This window comes from Python bivittatus, unplaced genomic scaffold, assembly GCF_059951505.1.
Source record: "Python bivittatus isolate LINGU-HERP-01145 unplaced genomic scaffold, Pbiv_v1 ctg000570_np1212, whole genome shotgun sequence".
Taxonomy (NCBI): domain Eukaryota; kingdom Metazoa; phylum Chordata; class Lepidosauria; order Squamata; family Pythonidae; genus Python; species Python bivittatus.
In genome coordinates, this window is record NW_028277097.1 from 14,125,294 (window position 1) to 14,150,424 (window position 25,131).

Below are 25,131 nucleotides of genomic sequence, written 5' to 3' on the forward strand. Positions count from 1 at the left end.
CTCAGGAACAGCCTTCCACAAGATGGTGAAACTGAACTTTTCTGGAGGATTTTGGGGGGATGACTGTTCTCCATTAGTTGATTGTTTTATTGCTTTTAAATGGTAATTTGCATTGTTATGTCCTGGTACAATTTGAAGTTGTTGAATATTTTCAGAACATGGTTGTTGGAATGTCAATATTGTGTATGCTTTATTATATTTATATTGTACATGGTATTGTAAGCTGCCATGAGTCTGGTAGGAATTGATGGCATACAAAGTTAACCACAATAATAATATTAATAAGGAAATAATGATACCCACTCTCTCACACTAAACAGTCTGCGCAAAGAAACTGCTCAAATAAAATGTGAAGATTTTCTTCTACAAGTTTTCCTCCTGTAATACATTAAAGGTGGCAAAAAATAAGTGCATGGTAAAGTCTAATTCATCTACAGTTATGGTTTAATTGAATAAATTGAAATGAAACATTGCCCATAAACCACATGCTGAGCATAACTAATTCATTTATAAAGGCAGAACAAGCAGTATGGCCTGTTCTTGACTACAAACTGAAAAATAGATTGATGTTGTCCTTAAAAAAAAAAAAAAAGTTTTAATTGCTTGAACCTATGCCAGAGACTAGAGCAGAATTGTAAGGGGAAAAAATAAATTCTCCATCAAGTCAGGCTCAATTCCTGATAACTTCATGGGCACGTTCATCTAATTTTCTTAGCAACAATACAGAAACTCCCTAGTCTAATTCCAACTATGTGCACTCTGGTGTCTCCCATCTTAGTGCTAACCAGGCCCAACTCTGCTTAGCTTCCAAACCCAAACCACGTCAGTCACATGCTGCAACTTGCTGTGGTAAAATGTAATCGAAGCAATGAAATTACTATTAAGGTTTGAGTTATAACTTTAAAAAATGGCCTTTTCTGCCTGATTGAACAATTCATTGACAATTTCTCCAAAAGAAACACCATAAAAGAGGACGATCTTAAGATCATTTGTGCAGAGGAACATTTATGAGAACTAGGTATGTAGAAGGATACCAGCACAAATTCTGTTGGAAGCAACTCTAGGCATTCTGCTCCCACCATACTTCACAGGAGAACAGAAATCCACTGGCATTTGTCTTTCCTTGATCAAATGCTGACAAATCAAATCAAGACAACCAACCAACCAACAGCAACAACAAAACACAACGTGTTTGAAAAAGTTCACGCCCCTGAAAGCTGCATGCCACAATAGTGGCTATGTTTAACAGGAGATAATACAGAGGGAAAATTTGCTTTTAAAATTTTTCTAACTGGGAAGTGTAGGAATCAAACAATAAAAGCGGGAATAGTTCATGAAAAGAGTTGTGCAACCTAAGAAAAAAGAGTAGAAAGCGTCCTATAAGTGGACAAGAAAGTAAATAGTTCACAGAATTGTGGACGTTTCTCTTTTTTTTAATATGCATTCATCTGGAACAAAAACAAAAACACACTGTTCTGAAATGCTATTCTACTGATGCAACCAGTAAAATAAACAGGATTTTTAATCATTTTTAAATTTGTACATTGTCCGAGGTAAAAAAAAATATTTTTAAAAATTGTCAAATGCCTTCTAAGAAGGAATATTTCCATTTTCATGTGGGGTTGATTTCCCACAAACGTTTTTTCATATGAATAGCTGCTTTCCAGGGTTTGATATTACTGTACATAAAACCCATGAGTACTTCCATGCCATGGCTCTATCCAACACTATATCTATATATCTATATTTATATCTATTTATATTTATATTTTTGGGTGCAAATCCATTATTTCTAATCAGTTGGCTTTCAAGTTCAGAAATCAACTTATATTCTATATAATCTTCCTGATTAGCAAACCATTTTAATATAAAACATTTCAGAATAAATCAACTATAACAAAAGGTTATCTAATACAGGTAGTCTAGTCCTCACTTACCAACTGCCCCGTTTAGTGACCGTTCAAAGTTATGATGGTCTAAAAAAGCTTTGTGAGTAATCCTCACATTTACGACCATCACAGCATCCTGTGGTCACGTGATCGCCATTCGCGTGCTTCACAACCGGCTTGCAACAAGCAGAGTTAATGGAGAACATGAAAATAAAATCGCAAGTTGCAGTCATGATACTTTGCTTCATGACTGCATTGCTAAGCAATGGAGTTGCTGGTCCTAATTGTGGTTGCTCAGTGAGGACTATCTGTATAGTATGGTCTTTGATGTGATTTTTTTTCCCCCTATGTGGTTTTGATCTTCTTCTATTAGTGAAGAAACATGGGCCAGAACTATAGGAAAAGACAATTTTCCATGTGGGAGAAAAGAATAAAGACCTTCCCCCCTTTTATTTCTCCATAGCACAAACATATTCTGGCAATATCAATTTTCTGTTGTGTCATCTTGTCTCCAGGAGATGAGTGAGACAGGTTGAACTCCTTAACTGGAGTTAAAGTAGTATTTTCCTTCTTATTCTAACACTATCCAAGGGCATCCTCAATGTGTGGAAAATCTGTTAGATTCTGTCACTCCAACAAAGATTTTCTCCCAACTCAGTGGACAGCACTTCAGTTCAACAGTGGGGAAACACCCTAAGAATGAAATATGTTGGGTTAAAAGCTTGTTAAGGTTGTTTCAATTCGGTTTGAGACTGAGGGATTTTCAGGACTGCATCAGCCCCTCAAAAGTATTCTAAAGGTGTCTTGCAAACATCTTTACTTCTTCTGACCTCAGAAGTCTGAGAACAAGAATATCATGAACCTCCAGTTGGATGTTCCTTTATTATCTTCCTTTATTCAGGGCCACATACCCAAAAAAGTACCCATAAATGGGAAAACAGCCTGCCCCCAACCACCAAGGAGTTCCTGCTTTCCAAATAGCAAACCTGAACTTCTGCAGTTTGAGCTGAATCACAGCTAAGCCCGAAAAAAATCAGATTAATTGGCCTGTGTAGGAGAATGTAGTACCAATGCAGTGGTGTGGTGCTGAAGCCAGACTGGAGTAAATGCTTTGTGGATAGGCCTTAAGAGAAAGTGGCTTTCTTAAAGCCAATAGAGGGGACAGCAGCTGATGCATATAGCAGGGACATCCTGAATGACTAGTCACCAATCTAGAACCAATTTTATTTTCATTATAGCATTAACTGTTCTCTTTGAAATGAAAAATCTGTGTCTGGTCTGCCCTGTCTCAGATAACAGGGTCCCTGGCATGTAATGTTTTTTCCATACAAAATAAGTCATAATAACAGCAAAAAGAAAAGTATCTCTGCTTAGAAAAAGCAGCTATGGCACAATTAAATTGGCCTACCACATGTTTCCCTCATGTCTACTTTTGTCTACATGGAAGGAGTGAATGGAACTGCAGTTTAGCATGGGTGTGGGTCAAATTTATTCCTGGAAACACCATAGAATTAAAAAATGAGCAGTGTTACTTTCATAAATGTTCTACCTGGGAAACAAATGCCAGGCAATTATAATTCCTTTTTATTCTTTCATAAGAGCCTGCTTCTCATTCTCTGGATCCAACATCATCTGAGATACATTTGGTAGGAATATCAGAGGAGTCACAATGGCTCCTTCAAGGCTCTGGGATACCACAGCAACAGGACCAATTTATCCATTAGACACAATATGCACCTAACACAAAAAGGTTTTGTTTATTTATCTGAGAAAAGAGAGAATAAAAATGAAGGAGAAGTTATTTATTTTCATGCCTTGCCTTTTGGCCTTGAAAATATGCACAATAAATACAATGCAATTATTACTGCAGAATAATATACATATTACTTACTATTCCTTATTTCTTTCTAAAAATGCAGGAATATATTGAAAATCGTATTAAATATAATGTTTAATACTATTCAGCCCTACAAGACTAAGAAACCAATGCCCTTTTATTATAACTGCTAGAGTAACAGAATCTTGCAAATCTGAATGTATTTCCCCCTCCCTCTCTTAATCTTCCTGTGAACTAGTGAGGGTCTTTCTGAGACATTTTCTCAAGTTACTTTCTTGGCCCAGCCTCAGGCCCCTCTTATCTAACTGTTGCCTTGGTACAGGTGCTTCCTCCTGTCCTTCAAGGCCATTCTCTCTGCTGTCTACAAAGGAGCCCACAAAGGCAAAAGAGCCTAGGGTCCACAAAAGTCATAATGCAAGGCAGGGGTGAACAATGTCCTCTGAGGGGGAACTAAAGAAAGTTGAGATGATGTCAGAGAAGTGCAATTGATGCCCCACCCATTTTGTATGTACACTGACATTGTGAGCATGTACAAAAGGGCAGGCTGTGAGTTATGCTCTTGTGTCTACCATCTTGACTTGTTCCTGCAGACCTCACTGGAAGCAAGGCTAGGACCATCTTTCTTTCAATTCAGCTGTCAAAGACATTTTTGTTGAAATGGTTCTTTTTTTCCTTTCTTTCAAGATGTTCACTGAATTTGAGCTAACTGGTGAGTTCGTATGCTTTTGCAGTTTTATTCAGCAGCAACAGGATTAGATCTGGTTACTACTTTAATGGAAGAGAAGCTGGGAGTCTCAAAGCTGTGGACAAATCTAGGAAATTGGAAAAATATTCCAGAAGGGAATGGCAAGGTATTTTCATACTCTTCCCTAAAGCTACATTAATATTTTTATAAACTTAGTAAGCATTGAGCTTGGCTCAAAGGACACTTTGCTTTTAATTACTTCTAAGTTTTAATTATAGTTGTACATTTTATCATGCCATGTTATTAGATGACTTGAGCCTTATTTGCAGTGGAAAGTAGAATATAAATTTATCAACTACAATACCTATCCATAACATTTGATTCCCAAGGTGATAAATATATATTTATGGTTGTAAATAAGATTTTCTGAATGCAGCAGCAGGTTTCCAAATACTTCTAACAGATTTCCAAGAGTGGAAAATGGAGGGGCAGAATGAGTAATAGAAAACCTACTAGTTCTTCGAATATGGCTTAATTGTGCTAGGAAACAAACCAAAATTGTGTAGAAATTTCAGGAAAAAATCAAACCTTCTTAATACTTTCCCTCTTTTTTGGATAATGATCCTGAATGTACAACAGCAATATTCAGAATGGAGAAATCTGTGTATACATCTTTAAAAAGGGCAAGGGTATTCATCTGGTATAGGCTTTGCATGTAAAAGGTTCAATGGTTTAGTTCTCCTAAACTTTCTTGGGTACCATGGAGGGCAAAGATCATGAGATCTTGAAAAACTGTGGATCTTGTGGTATACTGTCTTGAAAAACTGTGGATCTTGTGGTATACTGTCCATTAGAAGGCTGCAGGTGCCATCACCCAAATTTAGCACCATAAACAAAAATTATTTTGGCTGAATCCCCATGAGTTTTTACCAATTTTGTGTAAGATTTACACTCTCGCTCAAGGTCTTAGAAGACTTCAGTGTTCTCATCTAAGATTTGGGCTATTTTCTTGTTAATTTATTTAGTTTTAGGGATCTGTGGATGCCATCTAGAAGGCTTGCAAGCACTTTGGCATCCATGAATGTTCTACTGTTGATCCCTGCTGTGGACAATGACTGGCCAGAAGGATCAGTGGTCTGATTGAATGCAAGCAGGTTTCTACATCCTTACAATTTCATTCTCTGGCCATTTCCTTGCTTCCTAAAATGTCTTCATGGCATCATCCAGACATTGTTAAAGTGATCAAATGCCTCTCCTCATTGTACTATTTCAGCAGAATGATGGCTGGATAATGCTAGAAGTAGCCAGTTGGGAAATATCCTCCACTAAGATTCTCAACCACCATAATCTATTTGATTAGTAAATCTACCAATGTTTCCCCCTAACTCACCTGCTCACTTCCTCACTATGCATTTAAAAAGCTGCCACTTTGGTGAAAATAAAAAAGATATAAGAAACCCAGTCTAATCATGGGAAACATGCTTTTTAAGGGTTTTATCTTAATGGCTATTGGAGAGATATGCTTGTAGTTTTTTCAAATTCTTTGTCCTTTGAAAAACCTGGAGCAGGAATGGGTGTAACGTCACTTCTCTATAATAAAAGTCTGTGAAGAAAGGGTTGTGACATAGTGGGTGGACCAGATTACTAATGTGGCTATGCAACTTGAGAAACAAATATTCTCCAATTACTGATTTTGGCATCACTAGCAGGAAAGGAAAGCCATGCCATCAGGTGCAGTGTACATGTGCCGGACGCACAAGCTGGCAGTTTTCATGAAACAATGTTCCAAGGACTTTCAGTGATGGAGCTCCTACTGCGGTAGGGGAAAGGGGAGGTCTGAAAAAGGAACAGTTGAGCAAGCTGAAAAGATTGCAAGGAAACTCAAAATCAAATGGTGCCACTCTGTCTTATTCACCAGAGCTCTCATACTTCTGCCCCTCCCACCTCCATCTGCCAATATAGAGTCTGGCATTTTCCTCACTATATACTGAATATATATTGAAGGAGGCTGGATAGGAAGATAAGCATGTTTAAAAAAAAATGGAGGAAGAAGCATCAATAACTAGTGCTGGGCTGATGACACTACTCTGATAGCTGAAAATGCAAATGCAAGCTCTGATAGCTGAAAATGCAAGCTCTAGTAATGAAAGTCAAGGAGCAGAGTGAAGAAATGGGTCTAAGATTAAATTTAAAGAAGACCAAATTAATGACAACAGGTATAGCAACCAGCCTTAGAACTGATTGTGAAGATACTATTGGATTGATAGCTTCTGCATTTACGGAATGAGCAGTCAGGAAATATGCCATAGACCAGCACTTGGTAAGGCAACAGTAAAGGCCTTGGAAGATATATTCAATTGCTATGAACACTAGTAACATGTAGGCAATTAGTTTTCCCTGTTGCCATTTATGGAAGAACAAGTTGGACTTTGAAGAAGCAGGATAGAAAGAGTATTGATGGTTTTGAACTTTGGTGTTGGAGAAGACTTTTGAGGGTACCTTCGATAGACAAGAAAATTAACAAATGAATCACAGAACAAATCAATCCAGAGTTCTCACTCAAGACACAAATGACCAGACTCAAATGTTCATATTTTGGACACATTATGAGAAGACCTAGCTCTCTGGAAAAGTTATAATGCTGGGAAAGGAAGGAAAGAGGACATCTAGCAGTGAGGTGGATGGTCTCAATTACTGTGGTGCTAGGTGCCAGGATGGGGACAGATCTTCCTGGAAAAGGTCTATCTATGTAGTCACATAATGCTGTAAAACTCGTAATGCCAAGGAGGCATTAACTGCAATTGCAAATCTGGGTGCCATATGCCAAAAGCTCATGACCTTTGCTGTATAGATCTTTTTCTGCAGCTGGAATTTGATTAACATGGAATGGCATTCACAGTATTAATTGTCCAGATGGAAACAGCCAAAAGTTGAAAGGAGACACCCAAGAATGTCCTACATGTTCCATCTGATTACTCTAAAATATCATTAAAAAATTGGTATCTGAATCGTTTTGGGTTTTCATTCTCTACCCTGCCCCCCCCCCTTTTCCCTCTGTGTCTATTTTTCTTTTTTCTTTCTTTTTTTTTAATTGAAAGCTACCTTCCTCACCTTGGTTACTTTAATCAAAGATATACGACTGGTGCTGAGTTTCAGCGTGAAGACAATTTTGAAAACTCTAGCAATCATTTCTGTCATCTACATTTATTCAGTGATGCAATTTTTTAATGAAGATGCGAATGACCTTCAAACATATTCCCATGAAATGCTCCCAGATGTGAAAGAATTAACCTGTAAAATTATGATTTCTTCTTTGGTCTTCAGTGAGCTATGCTTTTCATCAAAGCCTTGAACAATATAAATGAGAAACTGAAATTAGTTCAAAGAATAAAGTGGTGGATATTACCAGGAAGTTCAGTGAAACAAGTAAAAATGAATAATACTGGGTGGACAGATCAAAAGGTATGCCCCTAGCATTCAGTATGAGCAATAAACTTTTCAACTTTCTAAAAAATAACTTTGATAAGATAGTGTAGAGGGAAGAGGGAATGGCCTTGAAAGAGAGGAGGAAGAACCACTACCAAGCTAACGGTCAGATGTCAAGGGCTTGAGCCTGGTCAAGAAATTAGTTTGAGTAAATCTCTTCCTTCCTAGTTCACATGAAGATAAAGGGAGGGAGGGAGAAGCACGTTCAGACTTGCAAGATTCTGCTACTATAGTTATTACAATAAAAGTAGTCCTGACTCATATGACATTGGTTTTTTAATCTAGTCTGTCTTGTTGGGCTGACAGGTAGTAAGGAGAATACTTACAGCACTTGTAGGTAACACAGGATTTGTGGAGTAGTTAACACAGTAGAAGACAAATAGAATGCAGAATACTTGTGAAAAGTGGACTAAAAAAAATAGCACAATGAACTGAACCAAAATTTTCCCTAGGAAACAATTACATTGACCACATGACCAGTTTTGTCCTTACTGGGGCTCTTCAGACATGGGTAGCCAGATGCTGCTCTACCAGGAATTGAACTTTGCACTTCAGGTGACTATATATAGGACATAAGCTTTAGGAGCTATCCAGGGCCTGACACTAATCATTGTTGCAGGAAGGATCATGTAATGCCTCCTGGTGGCCCCTGTAACTGGAAACATGGGATATACACTGTGTGAAAACAGTAAGAAATTTCTCCCACTTGAAAAGGTGATGGTGGTGGTGGAAGTCATGTAAAGCCAACCAACCAATTCTGTAATGGAGGCATGATGTAATGTCACACCTATAACTCTCTCTCTGATAATTTAAAGGAAGATGGAGTCTATACCATTCTGACTGCATATCTAGGTCAGCGAGACCTGGAACAGTGCTCCAAGGTTTTATAGTGCACATCTGCTCAATACCATTCCCATTATTTTGCAGTTATGATTTTATGATAGTTTCATGCTAAGACTATAGTTTTCTGATAGTTTATTGCTAGTTTTTCCTCTAGGCCGAAAGAATCCAAAGCTCTCAGTGCCTTTCTCACTCTTACCTGAGAGAGGGCCATGATTTCAAAACCACCTGCATATAAAAGATCTGGAACCACTTGACCAGCTGATACAGGGGGGTGATGAGTGGAGAAAGAGAAGGCCTGAATTAATGATTTAATATACAAGTTAAAAAGTAGAGATGCTAGAATATACCCTTGCCTCACTCTTGAGTAGTGACAGCACCAGAAACATGTCCCCAGGGGGAACATCTGACTCTCACAGTAGTATTGGAGTAGAGGTATTGAATGAGAAGAAGCAACTATGGAAGATCCCTTCATTTTTCCCACAGTTGCTCCCTTGAGGTTAAATTATAGACTGATTTGAAATCGACAAGGCTATGAAAACAGAGCCTCTGGGATGGGGTGAGTATTTCTTGCCTAAATGGTGGAGATCCAGACAGTGGTTAAAAACTGATTGATTTGCTCAAAAACCTGCCTGCTCTTCACCAAGAGATTTTCACTTTGAACCTTGTCCAACCTTTTCTTTGGGTTTAATAAAATGGGATAACAATGGTGTGACTCTAGTCAGAAGGAACACATGCTAAACTGTTAGTATGGGTGAATAGAACGGCCAGCAGAGAAGCCCACCAACGCTTGTTTTCCCTTAGTGATTCTGGGAGATAACATCTTCTCTTGAGGCTTTTTCAGTTGTCAGATGTGCACACAGGAGGCCAGATAGGGAGAACATTTCAAGTTTAAGTCATAGCTAGGCATCTAATGATGTCATTTTGAAATACTTCAGAATACAGTTCTCCCAAAATTCTTCAGTTATTTTAGCAGATTGTGTCAAAACCTCTATTATTAAGAGAGCTGTTAACTAAATGTCAGAATTAAGAACCATTCTTGAGCTGAGCAACTGCAGTTACGCTACCCACTCCTCTCTCATAGCTTCCCTTTTCTTGGATTTTCCTTATTTTGTCATATTTTTATTGGTGTATATTTGAAGTTTTACTTTCACTTCCATCTTTTTCTTTGGTAATAATATAGCTTTCAATTTTGTCAATATAAACTCTGTAGATATGCACATGTATTTTAGTCAAGACATCTTCAGCTTTTTGCAATTTGAAATGGAAATATAGGATATAATAGGCATTGCTTTCATTGCATTTTATTTTAAACTACTTCAGGATTTTTTTTTTTTAATGAAAAAGTGGTATACACATGCTTTAAACAGAATGATAACTAAGTGAAGGAATGAACAGATAAAAATGTTTCCAGCATACCTCCCCATTATCACCCATATTCAATCAATTAATATTATTTTATAAATAAACAAACAAAGGAACCAAGAGAAGATCCAGAAACTTTTACAATGGCATCTGATTCAGCAAACATTCTGCACAAGCTTCATCAAGCTGGTTTTGACTTAGCATGATGGTTGAACCAGCTGCTGTGCCTAGTCATCAAACCATGGTTATCACAAGCCATCTCTGGGCTCAAAATGTGAAGTCAACCTTAGTGGCAAAAATGTTGCATTCCCCCAAAAAGAAATAAAACCAGAATAGTAGTCTTGATAAGTGAGAATCAGTATGGCTGATAGAGAGATGGAGGAGAAGAATCACCTTGAGGACCAGATAAATCAACTACATGATAGAAAGCCAAAACATCCTAGTTTGCCAAATTAAGGTTTTAATTATGCTCAGTTCCTGATGTCAGCTAGTCAATCTGAGAACCCAAAGAGATCTGTCTGATAGCTTGGAATTGCTGCTATTGTAGCTCTGCGATGAGGAGGAGGAGGAGCAGGAGCAGGAGGAGGAGCAGGAGGAATGCAGCATGACAAAGTAGCCACAATGATGCACTAGAATATCTGCAAGAAAGACCATTTGCCTGCAAGCAAGAACTGGTGGGACCACAAAACAGATAAAGTAATAGAAAATGAAGAAGCTAAAGTGCTCTGGGACTTTACAATTCAAACAGACAAGCACCTGCCACACAGCACCCCAGACTTAACAACTGCTGATAAGAAAGACAAAAAAGTTTGGATAGCGGACACTGTCATATCTGGAGACAGCAGAAGAGAAGAGAAAGAACTGGAAAAAATCACAAAATATAAAGACCTGCAAATAAAGGTAGAACTATGGCAAAAAAAAAAAAAGAAGCAAAGTACCAATAGTTATACACACCTTAGGTGCAATCCCAAAACATCTGGAGCACCACTTGAAGATCAACGGCATTGACAAAAATCACCACCAGTCAATTGCAAAAGGCAGCTGTACTTGGGACAGCTCACATCCAGCAACGATACCTTTAACACCATCAAACAACAACATCTGCCTCTCCCAGGTCCTTGGGAAGGACTCAATAGGTGGATAAAGATGCCAAATCCAGCCTAAACCTCTGGCTGACTGTGTGGCCAACCATTGCGTTATTCTGTTTCTATATGCCCAGAACCCATCCTTTCCTATTGCTGAAAAGAACAGATGACCTGAACAGGCAAACTTAACCACTATTTTCACTTCTTAATGACTGTATTTTAAACTGAACAAATGCACCTTTATTGAAGAAATAAAAGAACAAGCGAGAGACTTATTGTTGCTTTTGAAACAGCCGCATGGATCAACTTCACCATCGGCAGTGAAAGAACTGTTTATTTATATATCACCTGCCCCATAGCAACTGCAATCAAAGATGAAATGGGAAAAACAGAGCCACTGAAGTGCAGGCTGTACAATCCACAATAATCAGAAAATGAATTAAGATCAGTCCATGCTTCCTGCGAGCTAAAAACGTGGGTGGATAAATATGTATTTTTGCACAAATAAAACTAATTCCGATCCAATCAATTCCAATCTAGAATATTTATTTATTTACTTACTTACTTATTTTCACAGAGGGGAGGGGAGATTTCATAACTGGAGCACCATAACTAGGATTTTTTTCCCCCACGTTTTCCAATTCTGGATGCAAAGAACTTTCTGTGTAGATCTTAACCTTGGAGAGTCTATGCATTTATTTCTGGGGGAATTGTTACAAAATTCGCTTTTTGCTAGGGATGCTGAAGAATTCTGCTTTGTCCACATGCTTAAGCCCTCTAATTTGAACAAGATTCAGATAGTTAACATATCTTTCTGTTAAGTGGAGGACTCTTCCAAATTTTGCACCATCGTTCTTCTAATTCTGTATTTTGCATAATTCAAAATAGATGCATTTTGAACTATGTGCAAAATGCATGTATTCATGCATACATTGGGGGAAATTGTATAAAATTACATAAGGAATACGATATGTGAAAGTTGCACAAAAACGCAGCATGTTTTAAAAATGCATTTATTCGGTGAGATTCTTTCAGACAAGCAAATTTTTGGATTTCAATTTGCTGTCAATTCTGCCTTTGTATGAAAAGTCAAGTGTTCATGTTTAAAAATGTGGCTCTCTTAAAAGTTATAAGCTCCAGAAGTTCTAACTTGTTGAAATAAAACTCAGGACCGACAGGATGCCCATGAAAACTAATCAGTAATGCTTACAGATATTTGCAGATTGCATCCGTTTCTGTTTCTTAATGGTTTAGGCTGATGATTCAGCTACATAAATTTCATGGTTTCTCAGTCTTCTTGCCCTTGAATGTCACTTAATTAACCCACAGTCAGATTTGCTGCCACATAACCTTTAGATTATAGCCCTCTTCAGGCAATCAACATTCTAATCTTGGAGGTGTGATGAAGAGATGGAAATCTATTCCTGACCATCCTCCTAAAGGCCCAGATGTGTTTATGGGGATAGTGTCTAAACAGACACTATCACTGAATTATAGCTCTTTCATTCCTTCCAAGGAGGGTGTCTCAGTGTTAGGAAACTTTTTTCTGCTTGGTTCAGTTGCTGTTCCTTCATTCTTGATGGCCACTATTGATCCAGTCCTTTCCATCAGTCCTGTGGCATGTTTTCCAGTAGCTGCAAGCCTTTGCTATACATTATATTTGCTATGTATTTGCTTGCAGAACAGACAGGAAAGGAGCTCTTCAGTCCTCTATGGAAAGTTACAGGAAGAGAATCCCTTTCTCTTCTACTAACTGGGCTTTTGCAAAACAAGCCAGAAAGTGAAAGGGGAAAGCTCTGTTCGTGTTCCCCCCACCCACCCTGAAGGAAAGCAATCCCCCTTGTGGTTTCTCAGGAGGAGAGTGTACAGTACAGTAGTTGTGCTAATCTTTTCTGCAAAAGCAGATGTCCAGCGAAGAAACTATCCTTGTTCCTTCCTTGGTTTTCCATAAGGAATTTGGAGAGAATGGTAAGGGGTTTCTCCTTCCCCACTTCTCTCTTGTTTTTCATTGGGTTTCTATAGAGGACAGTACCTGGCATTTTTGAGCAAGCCCAAGTCAAAGGAGAATCACCTTTGCTTTCTTCTGAAGGGAAAGAACATTGGGTGATATAGTTTTTTATCATAGAAACAATATTTTATGGAAGTACAGATATTTGACAGATGACTGGGAAAGGTCACTTATGCACAAAGTATAGAGCTCTACATGGGGCTACCCTTGAAGAGTATCCGGAAGCTACAGCTGGTCCAGAATGCGGCTGCGCAGGCTATTTTTGGAGCCCCAAGAAGGGCCCATGTAACATCGTTGCTCTGCGAGCTGCATTGGGTACTAGTTTGCTTCCGGGTCCAATTCAAGGTGTTGGTTATTACCTTTAAAACCCTACATGCCATGGGGCCAGGTTACTTAAGGGACCACCTCTCCTTTATGTTTCAACCCGTCCCACCCGATCACACAGAGAGGACATGCTTCAGACCCCCTCAGTAAAAGAACTCCATCTAGCGTGGTCCAGAAGGCGGGCCTTCTCTGCGGTAGCCCCCGCTCTTTGGAACATTCTGCCCCCAGAGGTGCGATTGGCCGCCTCACTCCTGGCCTTCCGAAGGGCCTTGAAGACCTGGTTCTGCCACTTGGCCTGGGGCAGGGAGGGAATACTTCAAGCAGGGGGATGGCTAGCCCCATAGCGGCCAGCTCTCCACAGCCTGATTTTCCATCTTCTTGGATCTTCCTTTTTTTAGTATTGTTTTAAATTTTGGATGTATTATGGGTTTTAGATATATTTATAATTTTAATGTTTTCTGTGAGTCGCCCAGAGTCCCCTATTGTGGGGGAGATGGGCGGGGGAGAAATCCAATAAATAATAATAATAATAATAATAATAATAATAATAATAATAATAATAATAATAGTGGCCTTCCCAGTCCAAACAAATTCAGACTGGAACCCCTTTTCTTCTAGAGCAAGATCTGACCACATCATTAGCAAAGGGTTTTCTCTGCAATCATGACAACAAAATACTACGCACAGTAGGGTTCTTAAACATACTTTTGAAGTTTAAATGCACTGTAAGCTGTAGAGCTGAAAGCCTGTTTTGCATAATTTCTGTAACATTGACTGTGATTTAATGAAAGGATATTGTTAGACATGCATCAAGTCTCCTGTAATCCAAATTAGATCTCTGTTTGTTAATCAAAGCATTTTTCGGGAAATTTTTAAAAAGTGGGTATAAAAGAAACATCACGTCAATAACCAGGCTATTGTTTGACAAGTATTATTTATGTGTTTCCTTAATTCTTGTGGAATAATATTGAAATAACTTACTTTTTAAATTACTGAACAATGATGAGCTATTTCTCAAACTGTTAATAGTCCTTCACACAATTCAGGGGCCCAAGGAAACTGACACAGTAGTGAACTCAAGTCTGATCAAATGTCTGCTTGAAACATTTTTCCACACATTGATGTCAAATAGTACACTTACTATCTAATAAATTATCTCAGGGAAAAGGAAATGTTTTGTAATAGGAAGAAAGCAGGGTAAAATGGTATACTTTACTGCTCAGCAGGTGATCCACAGAACAACAGGCTTTCACCTTTTTTTTGTCAAATACTATTATTTTGGTGGATTACTGCTGGCATCAAAATGTCATGCAGCAATCACGTTATAAATGGAATCTCCTTATGGACTTGAAATTAAAAACAAAAATCTGTAATGTTCTTTCACACGGCTAAAGTAACAAGCCTAGGTAGTTGGGTCAACTTGGAGAAATCCACGTGCAGTTTTCGAGTATACGTAGATGAGATTTTGGAATGCAATGCACAGCTGTGTTTTTTTAATTTTTCAGAAACAAAATATTGCATATTTACAGAGACAATATATGCAAAAAAAATATGGTAACATGGTCTATATTATACAGAGGGCAGCAAACTGATGAGATATCAGCAGGGAAATTCCAAACAGCCTGGAAAACCTTAGCAAATTTGGAAGCGTATCCCACGTTGAACAATTAGAAGATCAAGTAAATACACTAATAAAAGCAGAAAAGAGAGGAGGAATCACCATCAGAAAGTAGGCATAACGCTCAAGAGAAAGCGAGAGAAAAAATAAGTTTGAAAAATAACAAAGTTATCAGCAGTGCAGTAGAAAATGAAACAAATGGAACTAGTCACTTCCATTCATGTGTTTGCTCATTTATTTTGATTTCTTTCCTGATTTTTTTCTTAAGTGAGTATTAATAAGCCAGGAAATGGTTAAAGAGTGAAGACAGCCCTTTCAAACCAAGGAACTGACACGCTCACCAGTGGGAGTTCTCCCAATTAGCACTGCCAAGTCTGTCAGGACTCAGGTAGGGAAAAATCTGCAAATGTTTCCATCACCTATAACAATAAGCATTAAAAACGAGCCAGGCCCTCTTTGAAGAGGGAAGAGCAGGACAGAAGTACCTGCCAGATGTCATGAATTAATTCCTTGCAGAGAAAAAAATAATGGAGGCCGAGACTATTCATGACACTTAGTTGCTAAGCACTGCTCTAGGACATGAACTAAGCTTTAACTAACATAGTGGAAACTAAGTTTCAACTAACAATCCTGTTAGTCTTTCGCAAGACATTGAAGACCTGGTTCTTTCTCATTGCATTTGGGTCAGGTGGGTAGATGAGCTCTGTGAATACTGATATGGTTTGGTTTTGTTTCTTAGTGAGTGGAGTTATTGTCTATCCTTGGGTGCTGGGAGGTTATATGGAGAGGGGTTTCTGAGTTTTAATCTTTGCCAAAAAAAAAAGATGGATCATCAAACAAATCAACCCAGAGTTCCCACTTGAGGCACAAATGACCTGGCTCAAATTATCCTACTTTGGACACATTATGCAAAGATCTAGCTCTCTGGAAAAGGCTGTAATGCTGGCAGAGGTAGAAGAAAAGAGAAGAAGACGACCAGCAGCAAGACAGATGGACTCAGTTACAGAGGCAATGGATGCACCATTGGAAGTCTTAAAAGAACAGGTTAGGGAAAGATCATCATGGAGAAAATCTATGCGTTTGCTAGAAGTTGAAAACAACTTGATGGCACATCACCAATAATCTTTGCAAGCTGCACTGAATCACTTGTCTGAAATGGGAATCTATATCTATATATAATAAATATCATTTACCCCAAAGCTCATCCCTATTCTTAGACTTGAGTATTGGACAGAACTGTCTGGGAAAGCATTTGGCCATGCACACTTATCTTTGGGATGTGAACTGGCATGAAACAACCAATCAGTTAGGCCCAGGCTTTGGAGCAAGAATATAGTGCTTCTGAATGTATGTTCCAGCATGTCCGTTTCTTTCTATTTGGCCCAAAGAATATCCCTTTAAAGAATGAAGAAGAAAGGCCAGTAGGAAATACAGCCTCATTTCTCATAAATCTCCATCTTCTGCAGATCATTTACTAAAAATTAAAATTTGTCCTCACTCTTCTAGCAAGTCCATGTACAGTATGGAAACATCTGACAAACTCTAGTAGAAAATATCTCTCTCCTCCAAAGAAATCCATGCCAGAGTTTTATTCCTCCACTACAGCCATTCTCCTTCACAATCTAGTATTATATTGATTCTTTCCTATCTTAACCAACCTCCAGATAGCTTCTTCTTCCTTCTGGGCTTGGATAAGAAGAGGGAGAGCCCAGTTACAAGTGGAGTTGGAAACTCCACAATAGAGCTGGAAGTGCAGATGCAGACAGAATGAAGCAAGAGCTCAACCAATAGAGGAAAGAAAGTGAAGCTTTACAATTGTCCTCTGCCTTCTCCCATCCAAACTGTCAGTCTGCAAAATGACCCTCTCTATTGTTCTTTCCCATAATCTATCAACAACTGGAAGAAAGCGACAAGGCTCTTTGTAGGCTGCTGTTGAGTTCCTGGAAGACTATAGTGCTGGGAGAGAAAAGCCAAAGAAGGAATGATTGCTGATCACTGTGAATTCATAACCTTTCTTCTATAAATGCAACAGCACTGTCAACTCTGCTCTGACTTTTTATTTTCTCAGATGACTTGCAAACACATATACCTGCTTTTCATAGTACTAGCAAATATACATTCACTCTGTAAAAAAAGTTTCACCATAGAAAATCAAAGAGTGGTAAAACCCAAATCCTTCTTTCAAAACAATTGAAAATAACAATACAGCAGAGGGCCTTCATAACCAGGATCAGATACTCAGCCACAAAGAATGCTATAGAAGAGGCAAGAGTAGGTCTTTCTACTCACCCAATACTGATAACTCGGCTGATGCGCTACTGTTCTCATCTCTGTACGTGACTACACAGGTATAACTTCCAGAGTCGTCATCCGTTGCATTAGAAATCAGTAAGTTACTTCCAGCCAACAATGAATATTTTTTGGATCTGAAAGATTGACATAATATTACTGTTTAAGACAATATGCAAGGGTCATTTTCTCTACGTGCTAATTTATTTTAGATTTTGTTAGAACAGCTGAAGCATGACAATTCCATTCTCCAAGGAGACTCCAAGAAATCTAGCCCCTCAGTGAAGTCATGGCAGGATGGATGTAAGAATGGAGAAATGCTTCGGTCGGTGGGCAGCCACAGGAGTTTGAGGTTTTGTTAGAATAACAAAAGGAGCACCAGGACATCACATTGCATGCTCTTCCCTTGTCATATGCAAACACAACATCACAATCCAGATATAAAAGGGGTGTGGCAATGCCACCACACTGCTTTCGTCCTTACTCTTCCTGCAGACACTGCTGTTTTGTTTTTTCCCTTCCTTTCCTGCTGGGGTCATTCACTCCTTTTGCAAACAGTGGAAGGAAAAGTGCTGTATGGAACACGTGATGTATGGAAAATAGTTTAGATGTGTTTCAAAGCTGTTCTAAAATTTTAACTTAGCTCAGGGAAGACTGGGGGCATTTTGAATCCTTTGGATGTTATACAGTTCCAGTTCTGCCTGTGATGTGTCTCTGACCTTGAACTTTGCTCCTCTTGCAACTTTGAAGTTCAAACATCAAGAAGGGAGAGATTATAGATCAGTTTTTCCTACCCTGGGCAATACTGAGATGTGTGGGTTCATACATTCTTAGCAATGGCTGGGGAATTCTGGGAGTTGAAGTCCATGGATCTCAAACTTGCTCTGGTTGGGAAACACTGCTATAGATATTTCGGCAGAGGCTGGAAAGGATAAGCAATACCAGATTTGTCCATTTTTAAAACGGAGAACTAAACTAAGATGTAGCTTAGATAGGCAGCTTAATTAGAACGCTTCCATATTCCCACCCCTAACCACCCAGAAGCATTTTCATGGCATTTGTAATTTCACCACTGTCATTCTGACAACATTCATAATCCTTATGAATCAGCTGGCGATCCCTTCAAATGACCAGCCAATATCTCCTTAAAATGGCCTGATTAGATTTGTTTTGACAGTGAAGGAAAAAAATTATCTCAGGTGGCAAGGTGATATTGCACTGGGGAGACCTAAGGCAGGTGGGACACGGCAAGAACTCACACCAGTGAATGTGAACCTCTCCAAACAATTCCACCACTGTTCTCACAACAGTTCCCTTTATGCCACAGCTGAGCCAAACATTAATTGACTAAGCTTCAGAAGAGCTGCAGGAACTTAATGACATTGTGGGGACAAAGTGGTATGGTATCACTTCCAGAGTGACCTAAATGCAGCAGGTGGAGAGACCATAAATCTATCATGGTGTGCATGGCTCCATGTTTTAAAATATGGTACTGAGTGTGCTTGATGTCTTATGCCCAAGACTTTATTTTGGGGTAGGGATGGGGAAAGCCATAACAGAAATGTGGGGGGGGGGTAGGGGGGACAGACCATGAAACTGCTTTTACGAAGTCCAGAAATTTATTTTAAAATAATTGAAAATAAGTGATGCAACAGATGGCCTTCACAACCATGATCGGGTAATTCAGATAGTACTCAGATAACATACAAAGTAGCAAATTCATCATAATGCACATCCTCTTTGTAATCAGTGAGAATGCTATTTATGTCTTTCCATATAAAAGGGCTAAGGGCTCTGTTTGTTTCTTTGTTTCTGGGATTCTGACCAAAGACAACTTATGACAGAGGAGTCAGAGTGTATAAACATGATACCCTGAATGTTTTGACTCTATAGACTTTTTCCAGCCTCATCTCATGATTTTCCAAGGGTTACGACAAGTTGTCTGACAGCTGAGCCACCTTTGAATCAGAGAATAGGATGGCCTGGTCACCATTTCCAAGACACTTGGGACCTTAATTACCAAGGTGAATTACTCAAGGAACATTCATAATGGCTCACCCCATTTTTCACGGCTCCTCGAGAGGAATTATGTAAATGTGCAAAAGAGCAAACTGTCATTTGGTTTTCTTTTCAATGTGATTCTTTGCATAAGAGAAAACTGATAGGAAAAGACCCAGCCAACTGGATGATTTTATCTTGTATGTATGTATGTATTTATTTTATATAGCCACGCATCTCACCAGCAAGCAACTCTGGGCAGCGTACAACAGGGCTAAAACAATCAATAAATACATTAAAATGTACAAAAATCAAACTGAAACAAAAAGTAATAGATGGAGGGATGTTATTTATTTATCTATTTATACAATTTATGTTTTTGCCAATCCTCCCATGGGCGTGAAACACCCTCAATACCTGAATGGGATTGTTTCATCTCCCCGCAGCCAGGTAAACGCTGGGGCTGGATAGCCTGAAACGCAACACTCCAGAATTGCATCTTTCCCTTCTACAACCACCACATTTGATGGTCTTTGCAGAAAAAATTGTTGCCTGTGCAACCCAGGATCTACAAAAGGAAAAGAAATGGTTATTATATAACAACCGCCTTGTTTCTCTTAGAAACAGTGGGGAACTGTATTAAATATTCACAGTGGGAATCTTCTGTATCACTGTAGGAGAGGAAATATAGAAGAGGAAAACATCAGATAATCATATTCAAGATAGAACAACAGGAATATATATACGAAATAGGTATAGAAATCTTTGTGGATGTATCAAGAACATTTCTCTGGTTACGCGCAGGGGAAGGGGGCAAATTTAGTTTGAGAGTTAACAATATCCTTGCTCAATTTGTGAAGGCCTGGTGTATTACCTAATACAGGAAGAAAATAAAATATTTCAAATAGCTATTCTAGATAACAAAACAGCTTAGGTTTCATAGTGGAATTGTAAACTATCTCATGATTGTTCCAGTTCCTGAAAAAGTGTGTGAGATTTTGATGAAATGCATCCTTTAAATAAAATCATTCAGAGAGGTATTGAAAGGGCACAATTGTAAAATAGCTCTTTTTTTTTTTCTGTAAATCTCAATCAGAATTATAGAGTTATAATTTTGTTGAGACCAATGAGCACACACCCCTGCTCTGTGCTACCTTTCCTCCCTTTGAACACATCCCATGAAGTGTTCCCCACAACCACTCTGGGTAATTGGTTCCCTTATGAAGCTGATATTATCATCAAGATGAGGGAAAGGAGTCCTAACATTCAGTTGGAATCAGCTAATCTATATCTTAATCAATTTTTCTAAGCCCTGCAAGACAGAGAATGGGTCTTGAACATCTCCTGAATGACAGCTTTTCTGATATTTGAACAGGTATGTCCCTGTTTTCTCAAATCTAAACGATCTCAGTTCCTCATAGGATTTAATTTCTAGTTTTCTGATCATCTTCATTGCCCTTCTCTGAATCTGCCCTACTTATTTATTTGAATCCTTCTTAAAATGCACTGCCTAGAAATGGACATAATACTAAAATGGGGGTGTAATCAATGCAAAATAAAGTGGAATTATTATTTCCTATGATTGGGAGAATATATTTCTTCTGATAAAGACTAAATTTGCATTTTTTTTTGCACCTGCTGACTGAGGTTTGTAGTAAACTATTATTCCATGATCTTTTTCACAAGTACAGTTATCAAGCTAGAAATCCCGTATCCTGTATCTGTGTATTTTATTTCTGCTTCCTGAATGAAACACTATGCATTTGTCTCTAATTTTCTCACGTATTAACTATTCTACTTTATTTGGTCTTATGTGCAAATTTGAAAACTAAACCTTGAGGAACCCCACCCACTGTCTCACCCCAGTTTCATCAACCACTGTTGATGAACACTTATTAAAGCCTTGCTTCACTTGATCCACTTGCCATCCCACCAACGTATAGCTAGCTTGCTCTTTGGATGTCCTGGAATATTTGGTCAAATATTTTCTTATACCACTCCCACAATGGACTAAAAAAATTACTCAGTCCAAAATTAATCTGGCAAGATTTGTTCTTGACCATCTCATTGATTCCAGGTACTTATAGATTGATCTCTTTATAAGCTGCACTAGATCATCCCAAGTATTATTGTCAGGTTGACTGCTCTTTAGTAAAATCCATTCTTTTCTCCATTTTTGAAGGCAGGAACTTTTGTTTACCTCCATCATCTGAGAGTTCACTATTTTTTAGGATTTCTCAATGTTTGCCCAGATTAGCAACACGTGATTCCAGTACCCAAGGATGCAGTTGGTATTCAGGCAGGAACACAAAAATGCCACAGCCATTGGAAGCCATGACCACATTCTTGTCTGTTCACTTTTGTTATTTAATTCCACCACTAGAAGGTTTTCATTTCTTCTTATACCTTTCTTAGGGTGTAAGGTTAAGCAACAACATACTGTAGGCTTACATAGATAATATCTTAAGGGTTTTGCCTTGCTCTCTACTAAACTTTACTAGGAGCTACTGTTTCCTCTTCCTGTTCACTCATTCAGTAAGCTCACTCCCTCGAACTGGCTGCCTTATATTCATCCTACCACCTCTGCTTACTGATGAGGAAGCAGTTACTCAATCATCCACAGTGGGCAATCAGCTATTTTAAGGATACACCCTTTTCAGTCAGCAACTATTCAGGAGGAGAGCTTTTCATCCCTCTCAGAACACATACCTTAATTCTTCTCTCTACCTTTTATTAACTGTTAAACTCAAGTTTTGCCAAACTCTTTACAAGTAAGTACACCCAAAAACAAAATTCTCACAGAGACTTCTTTAACCAGATTTGTTAGGATTAGGTTATGTTAGCTTGACAAATGAATACTTTCACTTTCAGGATGCAATTCATCTCGGAGCTCACTAGGGCAGTTTTCTTCATCTTCTTGGTACATACATTGTAAAACATAAGAGATGGGTTTTCGTCACCATTTCAGCCTTAACATCTCAAAATCATGCAGAAGTATTATTGAGATCTGTTTTGTTTGTTATTAATATTGTTCTTGCTCCAAGAACCATTGAACCCTAAGTCTATGCTAGTATCTTCTTTTTTTGCCATTCAGAAGTAAGCAAGTATTCATTTTCTATGAAATTATCACAGCCATTTATCAATAAAGAAACAGTTTCCCCTCCCACAAGTATAATTGATTTTCCCCAGCACAATTACCACAATATGTTTAGTAATTATCATTAGAACTTTTTCATTTCTTACATTTTGAATTGCCTAAATGAATTGCAGTTACAATTGAAGAAACTGGGATGGGGGAAGATAGAGACAAGTGAACTATTAACTCAAAATTATTTTAATTAAATTAAGGATTAAGTTTTATATCAGTTTAATAAAATGAGTTTGACTGTTTCAGTTTACAATTTGAACAGGAATAATTAGGAAGGAATAATTTTCTACTGTGTTATACTGAAGGAACTGAAGATTTCATAGAATTGCACTTACTAGGGGAGGCTTATTTGTCAGTGCTCAGTTTGAGTCAAGCTACGCTGGAGTGTGAAAATTGTTTTGGTTTGTTAGAGCAACAGAAAACCTTCTTGTTCAGAATTACTTTTTGTTACAGTATGTCAGGTCATTTTATTCACTCGAAGACAAACTGCTATGTTGCATTTGCCATTCCCACCCCTTCATAAATATCTATGGCCAATATAAGTGTAAATTCCATTGTTTGCTCTGCCCTTTTTTGACATGGATGAGATGGAACGCCTCATAAAGATCTGGCTAAAAGAAATAATCATCTCTTGCCCGTACATGTAGCCATCTGAAAACATTTGCAGGGGGGCAGCCATGACCATTCAAATAAAGCCCCGTCCCCATTTTACATGCTTGCATGGGTGACCCACATAAAAAAGGGGCAGGGTTTTGATCACATGGTCAAGACTACCATTTTGGCCTTTTTGGCCCCCATGGTTTGGAATCGTTTTTAATGTTTTAATGGGTTTAAATGGTTTTTGTTGTTGTTATGATTTTGGTTATTCTTGGTATCTTTGTGTGTTGTGTGTTTTTAACTCTATGAGCCACCCAGAGTCACATATGTGAGATGGGCAGCTATATAAATTGAAACACACAAACAGATGCATCTAAATACATACAGCTGTGAACAGCTGTGCACATTCCAGAAAGTCCATATTCTGAAAGTTAGTTGCATTTCAATACACATATTGGTTGCTTGATTTTCCTAACTATGAGGGACACCGACAGTTCCAACTTTTAATCCAATCAAATGGGATCATTGCGTTCAACATGTGCTATATCATATACCTCCAAGTTTTAGAGAAGCATTAGGCCATCTTGGAAAGACCCGTTTTATATCTTGTGCTTACATGTACATGGTTGAAAAAGGAGGCACTCTGACAAATAAAACCAAAATATTACTGTATCTCTGTCCTCTGATTGAAGGCGGTGGTTTGGGAAGAAATTTTATTTATTTATTTATTTATTTATTAAGTTGGTAAGGCCTCCCAACTATCCAACGAAATGCTGCACGGTGAACGTACCATATAAAACCTCAGAAATAATTAAAAACAAACACACAAAAAGGGTCAAGGTCACACAAAGACAAAACACCTACGCTATATGTCTGCACCCGGTTCTCAAGACCTTCCAAAGGTCGGTCACGAACGACATAATTTAAGTGATTCTGATTCATTTTCATCGATTACATAAAGGTGAACTGGATAGGGCCAAACGACTGCAGAGAACAAGCTGCTCCCAGCTTTAGGACTGTTTTTCAAGAATGGAAATGCAGGATATATATTTCAATACAGGAAGAAATAAGAGGAATTCGTCTAGAGATTTGACACTGGCATTTGGAAAAGGGATCTTCAGTAGCTTTGCTCTTGATTCTATAAGCAAATCCCTCACCTAAGATTACGATATATAAACGACACACAGTTCAAGTAAAGCAAGCAGGAGCTAGGTAAATCCAGTGACATTTTTAAAAGGCGTCGTACAGTCAGAAATAGATGAGCACCCCTTGCTTCCTTATGTTCTTTGGCTGGTAAATAGCAGTTTCTTTCCAAAATAAAACCACTCTGTCTCATACACACATATATACACACACACCTACAAATAAACTTCTTAAAATTGCTTGGTGTTTGGTTGTTTGTTTAACCTCTGCAACCACCTTCTGCTCCCAAACTTATCTAGTCTACTTTTCTCTCCCCATCTCTTCCTTTGTTTCTTCAGAGTTTTGTTGCTGGAACATTAAAAAGAAAAAGAAGGTTCAATAAATCTTCAGGATTCTAGATTTTGTGTGTGCGTGCACACGTCTGCAGTAGCCTTTTGCTTGTTTCTGAAGATAAATTGTGCTGAGGCTGAAAGGGAAAAGGGAGTAGAACTTCTGCACACAAGCAATCAGCAGCTGAGAGAGCCCCTCACTGGCTTCTCAAGGAAAAGGACTCTTGACCCATCATATAAACAGAGTGGGGGAAAGACATATCCAAGCTTCAATGAGATCCCACCTTAATGAAATCACTAACAGAAGGATTTGAGGGTTCCTATCATAATTCTCAAGATTCTGGGCTCTAACCCCTAACTCTTGGCATAAAAGAAAGTCCATGTCAGTCTTGACTCCTGCATTGTGCTCTGCAGTCAAACAGCTTGATGGACTACCACAATTTCTTGTTTTGGTCCTCTGTTGCCCACTGAAGGAAGAAGGTTGTTCTTT

At 38.4% G+C, this 25,131-nt stretch overlaps 1 protein-coding gene across 1 annotated transcript in view; it reads right to left on the reverse strand.

The window, feature by feature from the left end:
- DCC (DCC netrin 1 receptor) overlaps positions 1-25,131 on the reverse strand; it is a 603,623-nt gene that overhangs the window by 454,626 nt on the left and 123,866 nt on the right. Inside the window, exons 5-6 of the mRNA XM_088152996.1 lie at positions 19,842-19,992; positions 17,427-17,563 (exon numbers count right to left, since the gene is read on the reverse strand). Of these exons, the coding sequence (XP_088009122.1) occupies positions 17,427-17,563; positions 19,842-19,992 (288 nt within the window). The remainder of the gene's footprint in view (positions 1-17,426; positions 17,564-19,841; positions 19,993-25,131) is intronic.